The sequence below is a fragment of the Muntiacus reevesi genome, chromosome 2 (genome assembly GCF_963930625.1).
Source record: "Muntiacus reevesi chromosome 2, mMunRee1.1, whole genome shotgun sequence".
NCBI lineage: Eukaryota > Metazoa > Chordata > Mammalia > Artiodactyla > Cervidae > Muntiacus > Muntiacus reevesi.
In genome coordinates, this window is record NC_089250.1 from 50,776,452 (window position 1) to 50,790,416 (window position 13,965).

At 44.1% G+C, this 13,965-nt stretch overlaps 1 protein-coding gene across 7 annotated transcripts in view; it reads right to left on the bottom strand.

The window, feature by feature from the left end:
- The window catches only part of PTPRA (protein tyrosine phosphatase receptor type A), a 166,683-nt gene that overhangs the window by 10,945 nt on the left and 141,773 nt on the right, over positions 1 to 13,965 (bottom strand). For all 7 annotated transcript variants that reach the window (XM_065921550.1, XM_065921551.1, XM_065921549.1 and 4 more), the window contains 6 exons: positions 8,903 to 8,939; positions 4,769 to 4,866; positions 3,358 to 3,477; positions 2,364 to 2,530; positions 1,736 to 1,871; positions 924 to 1,073 (listed from right to left, as the gene is read on the bottom strand). In XM_065921550.1, the coding sequence (XP_065777622.1) occupies positions 924 to 1,073; positions 1,736 to 1,871; positions 2,364 to 2,530; positions 3,358 to 3,477; positions 4,769 to 4,866; positions 8,903 to 8,939 (708 nt within the window). The remainder of the gene's footprint in view (positions 1 to 923; positions 1,074 to 1,735; positions 1,872 to 2,363; positions 2,531 to 3,357; positions 3,478 to 4,768; positions 4,867 to 8,902; positions 8,940 to 13,965) is intronic.

Sequence of the window (13,965 nt, forward strand, 5' to 3'; positions counted from 1 at the left end):
GGCCCTGTGGACCACTCTGGGATTTCCTTGGCCTGGCACTCTATGATCCTGGAGCAAGGAATCTAGTGTGCCCTCCCTCTCTGCTGTTCTATTCCCAGACGCGATCTTACATTCTTTAGAAAAACCTTATTAAAATATGTATCTTCCCTTCTCCTGATTCTAAGGTTCCTTCTCAATCTTTGCTACTCAAAAGTGTATCCCATAAACCAGCAGCATCAGCCTCATCTTGTCAAACATGCAGAATCTCAGGCCCCAACTCAGAGTTGCTGAATCAGAGCTCTGATGTAACCTCTTTAGTTTTAGGAGTGATTATGGAAAGTGGTCCTCCCCGTCCCAATCCAGAAATCTCTTGCTTCTGGGAGCACTTTTATTGCTGAGAGTATGACACATCCCATAAGTGTGTTTAGAACCATTGTCTATTCGAGTACGGCAGGGTCAGCAACCTACGGCCTATGAGCCAAGCTGGTCTACTGATTGTAAACGAGGTTTTATGGAAACACTGCCATGTTCATTTGTTTACGTGGTATCTATGGCTGCTTCTGTGCTAAAACAGCAGTGTTAAGTAGTTGTGAATAGACCATATGGCCTGCAAAGCCAAAAATATTTATTCTGCAGAAAAAGTTTGCTTCTGCTGTTCACTGTAATTACCTGGGAGGGGGAGCTAGGGGACTTAAAAAAAAAATACCACTGCCTATTTTTGTTTCCTCACCCACTCCCTAAATGCAACCCAAGTGATTCTAACAGGAAGGATTGAGAATGACTAGGGTATGAGTAACGGGCCACAGACACACCTCCCTAACTATCCACATGCCTTGAAAGAGGATTTACCATTTGTTGGTAATTTCAAAAGGAGTCAAACATTCTGTATTCCGCAGGTCACACAGATCCTTCATTCTGAAAGAGACAGTTCAGCTCCAACTCACCTTAAATTCCTCCTCTAGTCCATTGTTGCTGGTCCCTGGGATTTTGTTATAAATTTTCTGCAGATGTGTTTCTAGAGAGGTGACTTCCAGTTCTGTATCCCCATATAGGTAATGCTCCAGAAGGGCTTGGTATATGAAGACGTATTGCATCTGAAATATGGATGAGGCAGAGTTCCCAGTTACACACTGGTGGTGCCGGAGCACACACTCCTGTTTCACTTCAGTCCACTTCTTTGATCCCAGCACAGATAAAATGATTTGCTCTTGTCCAAATTCAAGGAAGCAGGACTCAAAATGCCTGAGTCCCTCTAGGGGTGCTTAAATCTGGGAGGGAGAGTCCTACTCTGATGCTTTCCTGGAGAGGACAAATGCAATCCATTCATTCATCCACATCCAGAGCATAGATGGACAGACTGAGGGGCTGTCACATCCCAGTGACACACAAAGCCCATGCCAGCCCCCCTCCCAGTGCTGTGCCCTCTGCACCCCATTCCCTAACCACAGAGTTGATCACACTGCTGCTCCTGGACCTGGCTGAGCTGTGTCACCACTCTGGGGCAATGGCTCTTCCCTCAGAACCTGTTCCATATCAGTAGGGCCTAGTGCAAATGACATCTGCCCACCTTCCTGACTCCCCAAGGGCAGACCCTTCTCTGTGCTTCATGTTCTTTTACTATATAATTTATAAGGCCTTTTGTCACACTGTATGATGATCATTTACAATAACCTGGGAGACTGAGTAATCCATGACGTGGGTAGATGTTTTGGTCCTAATATGCCCCCCACCTTTGCTTCACATACAAATCACTCACGTCTGTTTGCACCATCTGGCAGCGCTGTGCCCGGATCCGGCTCACAAAGCCATAAACGTCCACTTTCCGCTCTGTATGCATCATGTCCAGCATGGCATCAATGACGACGAAGGTACCTGTACGTCCTACACCCGCACTGTGGCCAGAGAGCAGGAGTATTACTGGGATGGCTAGGATGCCTTGGGGGAACACAAAGGGAGGGGGCAGCACAGGCTAGAGCTCCTTCTTCAAGCCTTAGATTCTAATTCTGTATGGAGCAGAGCTGGGACTCTCATGGAACCAACAACCCCACTGTATTATGAACTCCTTACCTCGTGTTATCAGGACCAGGGACACTTAGAATGGTCTGCAGAGTCCACGTATACAAGGCAGCACTCAAATTAGCTTACTGGCTTCATAGCAGTGGTCCCCTCACCCCCAATCTTGGAGGACTGCCCTTCCCTCTTTCTTCAAGTGCTTTCCACCTAGCACCAAAACTTGAAGAGTCTCTCTGGCTGCTGCTCTGGGGCCCAGGTAGTTCATCTGCTCTGTGCCAGCCTCCTCAGCCAGGGCTCCTATGCCTTCCCTCCTCTCAGCGTGGGAACAGAATGTGGTATGAGTGGGGAGCCAAGGGTCAGGCCACACTGACCTGCAGTGTACCACGATGGCCCCTGCATACTGAGGGTTACAGGCCTTCACCTTCTTAAGGAACTTGAGCATGCCAATCGGTGTGAAAGGCACCCCAAAATCTGGCCAGCTGGTGAAGTGGAACTGAGTGATGAGGCGCTGTGGCTTTCTGTTGGTCACGTCGCCCACCTGTGAATTGAAGAGATCTTGTGTGTTGGCCCTGATACCCTGGGGTAGGGCAGCACCAGGGGAAGGAGGGTGAGGCTGAAGGGACCAGGGCAGGCTGTAGCTGTCACTGACAATGGGGAAGTGAAGAGTAATAAACTTTTCAAGAAAATAATTATCCTCCAATTAAAAATAAATAAGTTTAAAAAAAATTAAAAAAAAGAAAAGTTTTAACCATGGACGGAGAACCTTCCCATGGGATAGTCAAGGCTGTTACTATTATTCATTCCTACAGACATGGAATGTGAAACTCAGAGAAGTTAAATGACCTGGTTATGGTCCCAGGATTAGTAAAAGGTAAGGTCAGAACTAAAGTGCAGGTCTCCTAATTCTTGGTACGCTCCCTTTTCACAGCATCACACTGCCCTCAGCTGAAGGCAATCTTTGCTCAAGCCTCCAGGGTCACTCTGGAGGGTCAGGAGCAGGGCCCAAATCCTTGATGTCAGGAGTCTTTGGGGTAAGAAAGGAGGAGATGAGTCAAGTACCGAAAAGATTACACTACCTCCTGATGCACACAGTTTATACCTAAGATGACCGAACTCCACCTCAGTAATACTTTTTCTCCCAGTCACGAGAATGTTCCTCCCTTGGCTTTGACCAAAAGGGCAAAAAAAAAAAAAAAAAAAGATAAATCCTGAGAGCCTAGGTCTCTGATTTCAGAGTCCAAACATACTGCATAGTCAGTGATTCCTGACCACCCTGAGTAAGAGGGGGATGACCCAGCCTGTTCTGCCCTCTTAATGGTCAGCAGATCCTAAATGAGAACCAAGAAAGGAGGCAGCAGACAGTACCTGTTGAATGCAGAACTTGCGCACTGTGTAGTCCACCAGCACGGTCACATCCTCTACTGACACACGGATATTCCCGTAAGTCCAGCAGCCTTGGTCTGGCCAGTACTGGGCACACTTACACTGGAAAGGAACAGACATGCATCCTCCTGACTTCAGGCCTCCCACCCCTAGCAGATGCAAAGGGCCCTAAAGGAAAGGACCACAGAAGCCCAGACTGAAATCCTCAGAAAGCCTTCTGGCCTCTTCTCTCACCTCCATCAGCTGCAGACTTTAACTGTTTCCCTTTTTTCTTTGGCTGTGCCATGTGGCTTGCAGGATCTCAGCTCCCCGACCAGGGACTGAACACACGTCACAGCAGTGAAAGCCTGGAATCCTAACCACTATGCCGGCAAGAAACTCCCTGTTTTAAGTTCTTCAGTTTCCATCCCATTTAGCACAATCTCTTAACTTACGCATAGCCCCAGCCATATATTTCCTCACTCTTTCCCATCTCTAGTCTCTCAATTTAGGGCAAATCTGAAGCCATTTTATGTATAAAATCTGTACTTCCACAATATTCCAGGTCGTGCTCTAAGGGCAAGTTCACTGATCCCCTGGAAAGGGCAAGCTGCTATGAGGAAGTCACTAGGATGGATTTACACAGACTGTAAACTTGCCATGAGAGGCCCAAGGCCTTCTCTGGGGATTAGGCCTTGAACAGCTCCCAAAAGTCACAGGTAGGGATGGAGAAAACGAACTTAAAGTCCAGCTCTAAAGCTAACCCTCCTAAGCTGATCAACACACCCAACAGTCCAGTGTGGGAATCAGGCTGACTCCAGTGCCATCCTGGAGAGAGGCTGTTATGAATTGGGATTCCTCTCTGGGGCCTAATCCAGGACTCAGGATTGGTGCTGGCTGTGGCCCAGTGATGGAGCTGACTAGGCATGGACTAGTCACAGAAAGAAAAGGGTCAGTCAGAAGGCTTGTCTGAAGGATCCGGTCAGGGGTTCACATTTCCTTGGGCCCAAACAGCTCCCTCTGCTGACTCGGGAGGAGGGACAGAAAGAAAACAAAAGCAAGAAACCCAGGAGAGTGAGGGACAAAGAAAGTCAGGGGAGAAAAGCCTCACTGAGGCTTTTCCCTGGTTAATGGTCTAAGTCCTTCTTCTAAGATGTCTTGGATCTAAGGTGAGTTGTTTGGTTACCAGACACGCACACAGGGTGTGCCCTAGGAATATTCCTCAGGTCATCGAAGGCTTCCAGGCCACAGTAAAATGTAAATGGGCACCCTGGCCTGGATTCTGTCTGGATGAATGGACTGGCACAGAAGCCAAAAAAGGTGGACACCCTAGGCTCAAACACAGAACACACAAAAAAGCAGTCCCTCTGTTCGTCATGCCTGTATCAGAGGCCATTCTAATTTCTCCACTCACCTCCTTTCTCTCCTTCAGATTGGTCACCATGACAATAGTAGCTGTGTTTTGTTCCCAGATCATCCTCCAGAAATCATTCACTGTTTCTTCCTTTGGTCCTACAATAACCAACAGCAAAGATGAGAACACACAGCAAGAGGAAGAAAGACGCTGGGAAATTAGGAATATTCATTCCTGATTTTTGGAAGCCTGTGCCCACATGTCCCCAGTTAAATATAGAATCCATCTACCCATCCACCCACCTACTAACTGAACATTTCCACCATGTATGTGTCAGGCATTTCAACAGGAAGTGAAGTGGGGGTGTGAGGTTGTCAAAATAAAAGAGAACACGTACAATGTTTCCCAAGGATACTACAGTTGAGAATTAGGAATCATGACTCCTACTGAATACCAATGTTAAGGGCGAGATAGTGAGCTATGTGCTTTATATCTCATTTACTCCTTACCATGGTGTGGTAATTATTAGTGGGTATTGTTAGTGAGACAGGTTGGGTAAATTGCTTAGGCTGAAATTTAAAATTTACTTCCTGTACAGTCTTTTCCAGAAAGCCACTAACAGGGCATAAATAAAGAAAAAAGTGGGATGTAATATAGGACAGAGACTAACAAGAATCCCCAGGGTACTGGAAAAGGGAAGGTTCAGGATAATTATTCTGCTAGAGGCTAAAGGGCAATCAACCCAGAATGGAATGAAAGAAAGAAGGTTCTAGCAGGATCCCAAGAGAAAAACTTAAAAAAATTAAACCTCATGTATCTGAGGGTACCAAGAGAAAATATGTATTTCCAGCAAAGAGTTTGGAGGAAAAAAAATCAGTGCTAGGTATATCCAAAATTAAGTGAATAAGGAAAAAAGGTAATTATTAACACTTGGGAAAGAAGAAAATAAAAAACTGTATAAAAAAATCATATAATACTATGTGCTTTAGCTGTGAATAACACTGGCATAGTAATAAGAATGTAAATAACAAGCATTATCTGCACTCCAAACTGTGATTTAACTCCACTGGGAGAATAGGGAAAAGGGACATGTCTGAGTGTGATGTAGTTTGTAAGATTAAATAAACTATGTAATAATATAACAGGGCTTCCCAAGGGGCGCTAGTGGTAAAGAACCTGCCTGCCAATGCAGGAGACATAAGAGTCGAGTTTGATCCCTGGGTGGGGAAGATACCCTGGAGGACGACACAGCAACTCACTCCAGGATTTTTGCCTGAAGAATCCCATGGACAGAGGAGCCTGGCGGGCTAGAGTTCATGGGGTCACAAAGAGTCAGATATGACTGAGCTATTCAACAGCAGCAGCAGCATGCATTAGTATAAGAAGTCAACAGATAAAAATGGTTGAATTAGACTAAAAAGGTGAAGATAAAATTTTGAGGGGAGGACTTGTTTCTGTAGATCTTGTAACACTTTTTTAGACTTTCTTCAAGAAATTTTTGTACTCCCTTTGGTAAAAAGAAAAATATTAAGAAGAGAAACAAATCATGTCAGAAGTGGACACATGCCAGAAAGATGTACGAGGGAAATTGTTTCACTGCCTGGTAATGTTAGGAAAAATCTCCCGAAGGAGGTGACATCTGAGCCGTATGTTAGGACAGATAAAGCAGACTTGAGTTTAGAAAGGAGGCATAGGGAGAAGAGGCACTCCAGGAGGAGGTGCTGGGAGCTAACAGTGTGAGACACACACGGGCTGAAGGTGAGCTCACTGTGTCGGCGGTGTGGAGGAGAGAAGACGAAGCTAGAAAGATAGATGAGGTACCAGAATCTAAAGAGCTGGAGGCCAGCTCTTCACAAAGGCTTGTTTTATAGATAATGAAAAATCACTATAGGATGTTCATGAGAGTCTGACAAAAGTTTTACATTAAGAAAGGTCATTCTGGTGGAAGAAATGCAAGGAACAAAGCTAGGGCCTACAGGGATCAATCAGTGAGCTACTGCAACAGAACTGGAAGAGCTGAGTGCAAGGTCACGTGTCAGAGGCCGGTTTTGGAGATAGAAACCAGAGGACTAATCATATTTAAAGCAAGGGACAGGTAGGACATCTGGATGATCCTAAATTAGGCTTGGCGATTAGGTCTCCAAAGAAGTTATGAGCAAAAGCAGCTCTGGGGCTGAGGAAGTCACGTTTCAGCTTCTGATGTTGAATCTAAAGAGTCTGTGAGAGTATTCAAGTGGAGGGGCACAAAGTTAGTTTGAAAATGTGGCTCCAGAGCTCAAGAGAGGCAGCAGCCCATCAAACAGAGTTGGGTATTAGATGAGGTCTCTCAAAGAGGAGGGGAGGTGGGGAGTAAAGAAGGGGTAAAGAATTCCGTGTAAACAGAATGCTGGGGATCTCTGAGCATTATTCAAGTTCAGACAGAACAAAAAGTCGAGGAGGCAGAAGAATGGACAGAAATGTGCTATGAAAGACAAGAATGGAATTTCAAAGAAGTAGCCATCTACAATTTTCAAGAGAAACTATATTTAAGACGCAGAAAGAATAACAGTGTGAGAGAGAATACTTAGAAAAGTGAGAAAAATCAAGAGAACAAAATGTCTGGAAATAACAGAGAGTTTCAAGGAGAGTGAAGTTCTATGAAGTTCAAGAGAGAGTCTGAGAAAAGGCCCACAAGGAAATCAAAGGTGACTTTAAGAAATATTTTAGCATCAAAAAGGCACCATGACAAGCAGAGGAAGAGACTGTATGTGGTTGCTGGTGTCAAAATCACTGAGTAGGTGGTAGCTGAGCTGGGCCTTGGAGAGTGGCCCTGAATTGACAGATGGCTATAGAGGGTGGGAAGTGGGGCTTGGTTAGGCAAGGGCCAGTCCCTGGTGGGAGACTGCAAGAGCAAGGAAGACATAAGGCTTTTCCTGATCACTCCACCTTATTTTACCTCTATCCCTATTTTATCATGCTCACAGTACTGTCCAACAGAACTTTAGGTGGTGATGGAAATGTTTCATATCTGCACTAATATGGTAGTCTTCAGTCACTATGACTAGTGTGACTGAGGAACAGAATTTAAAATTTTATTTATTTTGGCTATACCACATGGCTTACAGGATCATAGTTCCCCAACCAGGGATTGAACCCATGTCCTTAGCAATGAAAGTGCAGGGTCCTAACCACTAGACTGCCAGGGAACTCCCTAAAATCTTTTAAATAGCCACTTGTGGCTAGTAACTACTGTATTGAACAAAATAGCCACTTACCAAAGTTTCTGTTTATTGTGCTATAAATTATCCTCTAGTGGTAAAGAACCTGCCTGCCAATGAGGAGACTTAAGAGATGTGGGTTCAATCCCTGGGTCAGGAAGATACCCTGAAGAACAAAGTGGCAACCCATCCCAGTATTTGTGCCTGGAGAATTCCATGGAGAAAGGAGCCTGCGGGCTACAGTCTACAGGGTGGCACAGAGTAGGACATGACTGAAGCGATTTAGCACAGCACGGACGGCATCCTCTATCAACTAAAGGCTCCTTAAAGGCAGAGATCATACTCTATTTTATTCCTGTACATATTCCCATCACCTAGGCAAGTGCGTGGCACATAATAAGTGGTCAATAAATATTTGTTGAATGATTAATTAAATGGGCTCTGACAGACCATAATAACATCAATTACTTTACAGTGTTGCAAACATCAAGATATTTTTTGCTAGGATCCTAAAGGTGAGGACACGTATTAGAACTTTAGGCTGTGGAAATGTGTACAGAGTATGTATAGCACACTGGCTCCCTGATTTGAGGGTTTTTAGACCACTTATCTGTGAGTAATAGTGGAGCTCAGGCCCATAAGTGGGAGGAGAAGATGAGTCAGCCTGGACCTGTGAGTCTCCAATCCTCTTTAGAGACTAAATCCAAACTCGGAGTAGCGTGGTTTGAACCTAAGCTTCCCAAAGGGCCCCAAGACAGAGAATCTCACGAGAGAGAGAGAGAGAGAGAGAGAGAGAGAATTTTTTATGACCCCTGGGCACTAAGTCATCAAGCTGAAGCCCCTTAGTTACAAACCTGCAAGGTAGATTGCTTTTCTTTCAGGTGGTAATAATTACAGAAAAGCTAATACATTCTGTGTAATCTATTTAGCATGTGGAAGAAAAAACCCAAGCCCATTCATAGTTAAACCCAAGAGTAAAAAAATTATCTTATTTTACCTTGTGCAGCAATGAATTTGTTCTTTTCCTGGTAGCCCTGGGAGTGGGGTGGGGGAAATAGAGGAGAAAAAGAAAGTGAAAACCCCAAAATGGGTAAGAATGAAATTGCCCAGACTACCAACCAGTTTACAAAGCCTCCCTTGTGAAAAGGTCTGGGCAATTAACCAGAATTTCCATTCTTGAAATTTTCAAGGCATTGATGTTTGAAACATCAAGCTTTAGATGTATGTGTTGTTTAGTTGCTAAGTCATGTCTGACTCTTTGCAACCTCATGGACTGTGCAGCATGCCAGGCTCCTCTGTCCTCCACTATCTCCCAGAGTTTGCTCAAACTCATGTCCGTTGAGTTGGTGATGCCATCTAACTATCTAATCCTCTGCCGCCCCTTCTCCTTTTGCTTTCAATCTTCCCCAGAATCAGGGTCTTCTCCATTGAGTCAGCTCTTCACATCACATTGTCAAAGAATTGGAGTTTCAATATAAGTCCTTCAAATGAATATCCAGGATTGATTTTCTTTAGGATTGACTGGTTTGATCTCCATGCAGTCCAAGGGACTCTCAAGAGTCTTCTCCAGCACCACAATTTGAAAGCATCGATTCTTTGGCACTCAGTCTTCTTTATAGTCCAACCCTCACATCCGTACATGACTATTGGAAAAACCAAAGCTTTGACAATACGGACCTTTGTTGGCAAAATGATGCTTTTTAATATGCTGTCTAGGTTTGTCATAGGTTTTCTTCCAAGGAAAAAGCATCTTTTAATTGGATACAGGAAGCAAAGCTTATATGGTCTAGGCAGTCTTCTTAAAGTGAATTATTAATGAATGCTAGTATAAGAACATCCAAATAACAACTACTAGGCTAGATCCTGTTCTGATGCTCTCTCAGCTGCTGACAATCTAAGTCTTAGTGTTAATGATAGGAAACTTCCAAGTCAGAAGCATGTGAGGCTGAGCCCACACTAAGAAGGTAAAAGGTCTTTTGCTTGATGAGGCTTCACCTACATGCAGATTTCTGGGAATAGTCCATGGGTATGGTTAACAGCTCCCAGGTGTCTGACATGTTGTCCTTTACGGGAAGTGGGAGACAAGCCAAGCAGCCTGGGGACATCTCTTAATAAGATATCATATATTATCATATATATATATATATCTCAATAAGATTTATATATCATATACTGACCCATATATATAGAATCTAAAAAGATGGTATGGATGAATTTATTTCAGGGCAGCAATGAAGAAAGAGAACAGACCTATGGACACTGGGGGCGGCGAAGGGGAGGAGGGAGAGGGTAAGATGTATATAGAGAGTAACATGGAAATTTACAATACCAATAGGATAAAATAGATAAAATAGATAGCCAATGGGAATTTACTGAATGACTCAGGGAACTCAAACAGGGGCTCTGTGACAATCTAGAAGGGTGGAACAGGGAGGGAGATTCAGGAGGGAGGGGACATGGGTATAACTATGGCTGATTCTTGATGTGTGACAGAAAACCACAAAATACTGCAAAGCAATTATCCTTTGGTTAAAAAAAAAAGGTAAGGATCCTCTGAAAAATTGACACTAGCAGTAACTTTCTTTTTCAGTATTTACTGTTTAGTCACACACCTTTTCAACCTCATTGTTTAAATGTAGTGTTCACTTGAGAAGTCCTAGGTAAATGAAAAAATTATTTGATTTAAAGATTGTAAATACCTCTGCTTCTTTCAGACAGCATTAAGATGGGCAATGAGGAAGACAGTTTCATGGGTGGGACACCATGCCACATCAAGGTGATGATGTGAAATACAAGTCTGCAAGGCAGTGGCGGAACTGCTTCTCAGCACTGGAGAAAGTTTTAGGCCTCAAGATGGAGATGTTTAGAGTTAACAAGAAGCTTGTTAAAATTTTTATTTAGAGGAGCAATTTAAGTTTTTCCAAATGTTTTTAATCATTAAAAGATGGAAATTGATAAAACCTTAATTCAGGATGCTGCACTTTGGTTACAGCACTAAACGTGTAATTAAAACCGAGAAGTTCTTAGATTATGTTAAGCTAAAATATATCCCTGCTCCAGGAGAAGTAGCTGCCAAATTCTCACTGGAGTGTGTGGGTCATGAATAGCTTAAAAGCACAGTTGGAGGGCCCAGCCCCCAAGTGCTTCCTGCTCCATCTTCATTAGGAGTGTGCTATATATCCCCCATGAAAACATGCCTACATAATGATATGGTGACATTGCTTAACCAATAAGTAAAACTAGAATGAGGCCAAACTACTGATCTTCTCTGTGTTATGTTCAAGGGAAAGAAGAAATGTGGCTCCCGAGTTCCTGAGACATCTTTGGATTCTGAAAGTCAAATGCCAAGCTGGCTCCATGTGGCATCTACATTTCTACCAGTTTAAAAACAAAAACAAAACACTTCTAAAAATCCTCTAAATACTCTTAAGACACCTAAGAGTGAGGAAACTGGTCTCTCCCAAGACTTCAGGTGGGAAGCCCAGCTGCCACCTGTTCTACTGTCTATTTCATCTTCTCTTGTTAACAATGTCAGGTTCACTTTGGACCTTTGTAGTCTCCAAACGACAGGTCCCAACCTCTCCCCAACTGCTGCCACCATTGCCTGGTACATGACACCACTTCTCTTTAAGGTTCACATGTGACCTGGGTTCTCTTGTGTGCACAAAGGGCTCGGAAGTGATTGCCAGGACTGGGAATGGGGAGTAACTGTATATTGATAAGAAGGTTCTTTTTGGGGTAAGCAAAAAGTTCTAAAACTAAGAGGCAATAGCTAAGAGGTACAGCGTTTCTCTTTTAAGGTGATGAAAATGTTCTAAAATTGGTCACTGCTGCACATATCTGTGAACAGACTAAAACCAGTGAACTGTAAACTTCAAGTGGGTGAAAGTTATGGAATGTGAATTACATCAATAAAGCCATCCTAGGTAGTGTGTGGTAAAGAGGCTGCCTGCTAATACAGGAGACCTAAGAGATGTGGGTTTGATCCCTGGGTCAGGAAGATCCCCTGGAGAAGGAAATGGCAACCCACCCCAGTATTCTTGCCTGGGAAATCCCATGGAGAAAGCGGCCTGGCAGGCTACAGTCCACAGGGTCACAGAGAGTCAGACACGACTAAAGCAACTCAGCATGCAATGGAAGCACTAACTTGGTAAACTTACTAAAATTCAAGGAACTCTATTGTTTTAAATGTCTGAATTACTATTACATAACACTTACCAAACCCTATTTTTTCTCCCAACATGATTGAGATATAGTTTATATAAGCTTACCTCATATACCTCAGTCATGCTGGGAAAAAAATAGGGTTTGCTAAGTGTAACTGGCAGCCCACAACAAATGGCCTCAATGTGCTTCAGCAAAGGCTGCTGTCTGACCCTCCCAGTCCAGAGTACATGTGTTCCCTCTTTCCCACTGGATCTCTCATCTGCACTCAACCCTGCTGCCCACTGAACACCTTCTCCATGCTCTACTCTTAGTCCTCTGAGATGCTTTTCTCTCCTGGTCTTCTGTCTCACTCATGAGTACCTCTTGCCCAGTGTGCCTTGGCAGAGGTTTTTGGACTCTAGGATTTACTCTTCTGTCTCTAATGGCTTTGGAATCTCTCCCCTGAGCTCAGATCAATACCCAACTATGCTGGGTACATCCACATGGATCACCCTATACTTTTTTTTTAAATACAAGAAAGGTACAGGTTGGTTTTCTTTCCCCATAATTAAATTTTCACAGCATCTCTCCAATCACAAGTATTACAAAAGAAAGTGAAAAAAATCACATTTTACAGATTTTAGACTTGTCTTCAGCATTTAGTTCAAATCTCACCATCTTCAAAAAACATTTCTCTTGCAAAACTCATCAGCTAAAAGTTCTATCCAGGTAGAAGGAAGATGGTCTTTGCTAGCCCACGGCAATTCTTCTCCCATTTTCCCTAACCAGTAAGGGCTGGACAGCAGAGTGAGGCACAGATGGTGGGGGTGAGGGGAAGGGACACAAGGGCTAATTTCCCCTAGTACAAGATGGCATCTGAAGCTTGATGGACGAGCAGAATTGGAGAGACTTGAGGAAGGGTCCAGGCCCTGTATTCAGTTGGAGTCACAGTTAGCAGTGGAGGAAGGGGAGGAGGAGTGTTGCCTGCCATGCTTGTGGTGTTTCTGCTTCTTTTTATGAGTGTTCTTCATTTTCTTCTGCATCCTTTTGTCTGTCACCATTCCTGGTCCTACCATGCCAGAAGCCAATGGATTCACAGGATACATGCCAGGGGCAGGTGGTGGGTATGGGCAGGGGTAGGGACCTGAAGGTTGGCATCCTGAAGACCCTGGTTGTGGCACAGGATGACAGGGCCCACTGGGGGAAAAGCTGGATTCCCCTGGGGTCCTCCTGGGGGAGCGGGAAGAGGGCCTGGAGGAAAGGTCATGTTGGCAGGTGGTGGATGAGCAGGATTGCAACCACCAGGGTGCTCAATGTCAGGCAGGTGTGGATGTGGCCCTGGCTGCCCAGCACTGGGATTTCACATGTTCAGGTGTTTCCTCCAGCTCAGGTCAATATACTCTACAGAGTATCACCCTATACTCTCTGATATATAATTGATTACCATGTCCTACTAAATTCTACCTCCAAAGTGGTTTTTACTTTGATAATTCTTCTCCAACTCTTCTACTCTCACCATTCAGAGCCTGATACTATAAAGCGTTTAACTGGCCCTTCCTAAGTCCATGTTGCACACAGTAACCTGAGTGATCAATATTCAAATGTGGCCATGTCACTCCTTGTCATTAACACCTTTCAGTGTTATCCCACTGCCTAAAATCAAAACTCAGTTGTATTGAAAATTTGCAGATATTTCAAGGTAGCTCCATCAGCATCCAGTCCCACCCACTAACAGCCTGACCTTCTTTCTATACAGGCTGAGAAACTAAAAGCTGAATTCCCCAGACTCTCTTGCAGCTCTGTTCAGCCTAAGAACTCAGTTTCTTCCTAGCAGTCCCACATAAGACTTAGGATAGAAGTGAGTAATGTGAGATGGTGACTGTGCTAGGAAGATGTAGTCTCTGGGCAAGCATG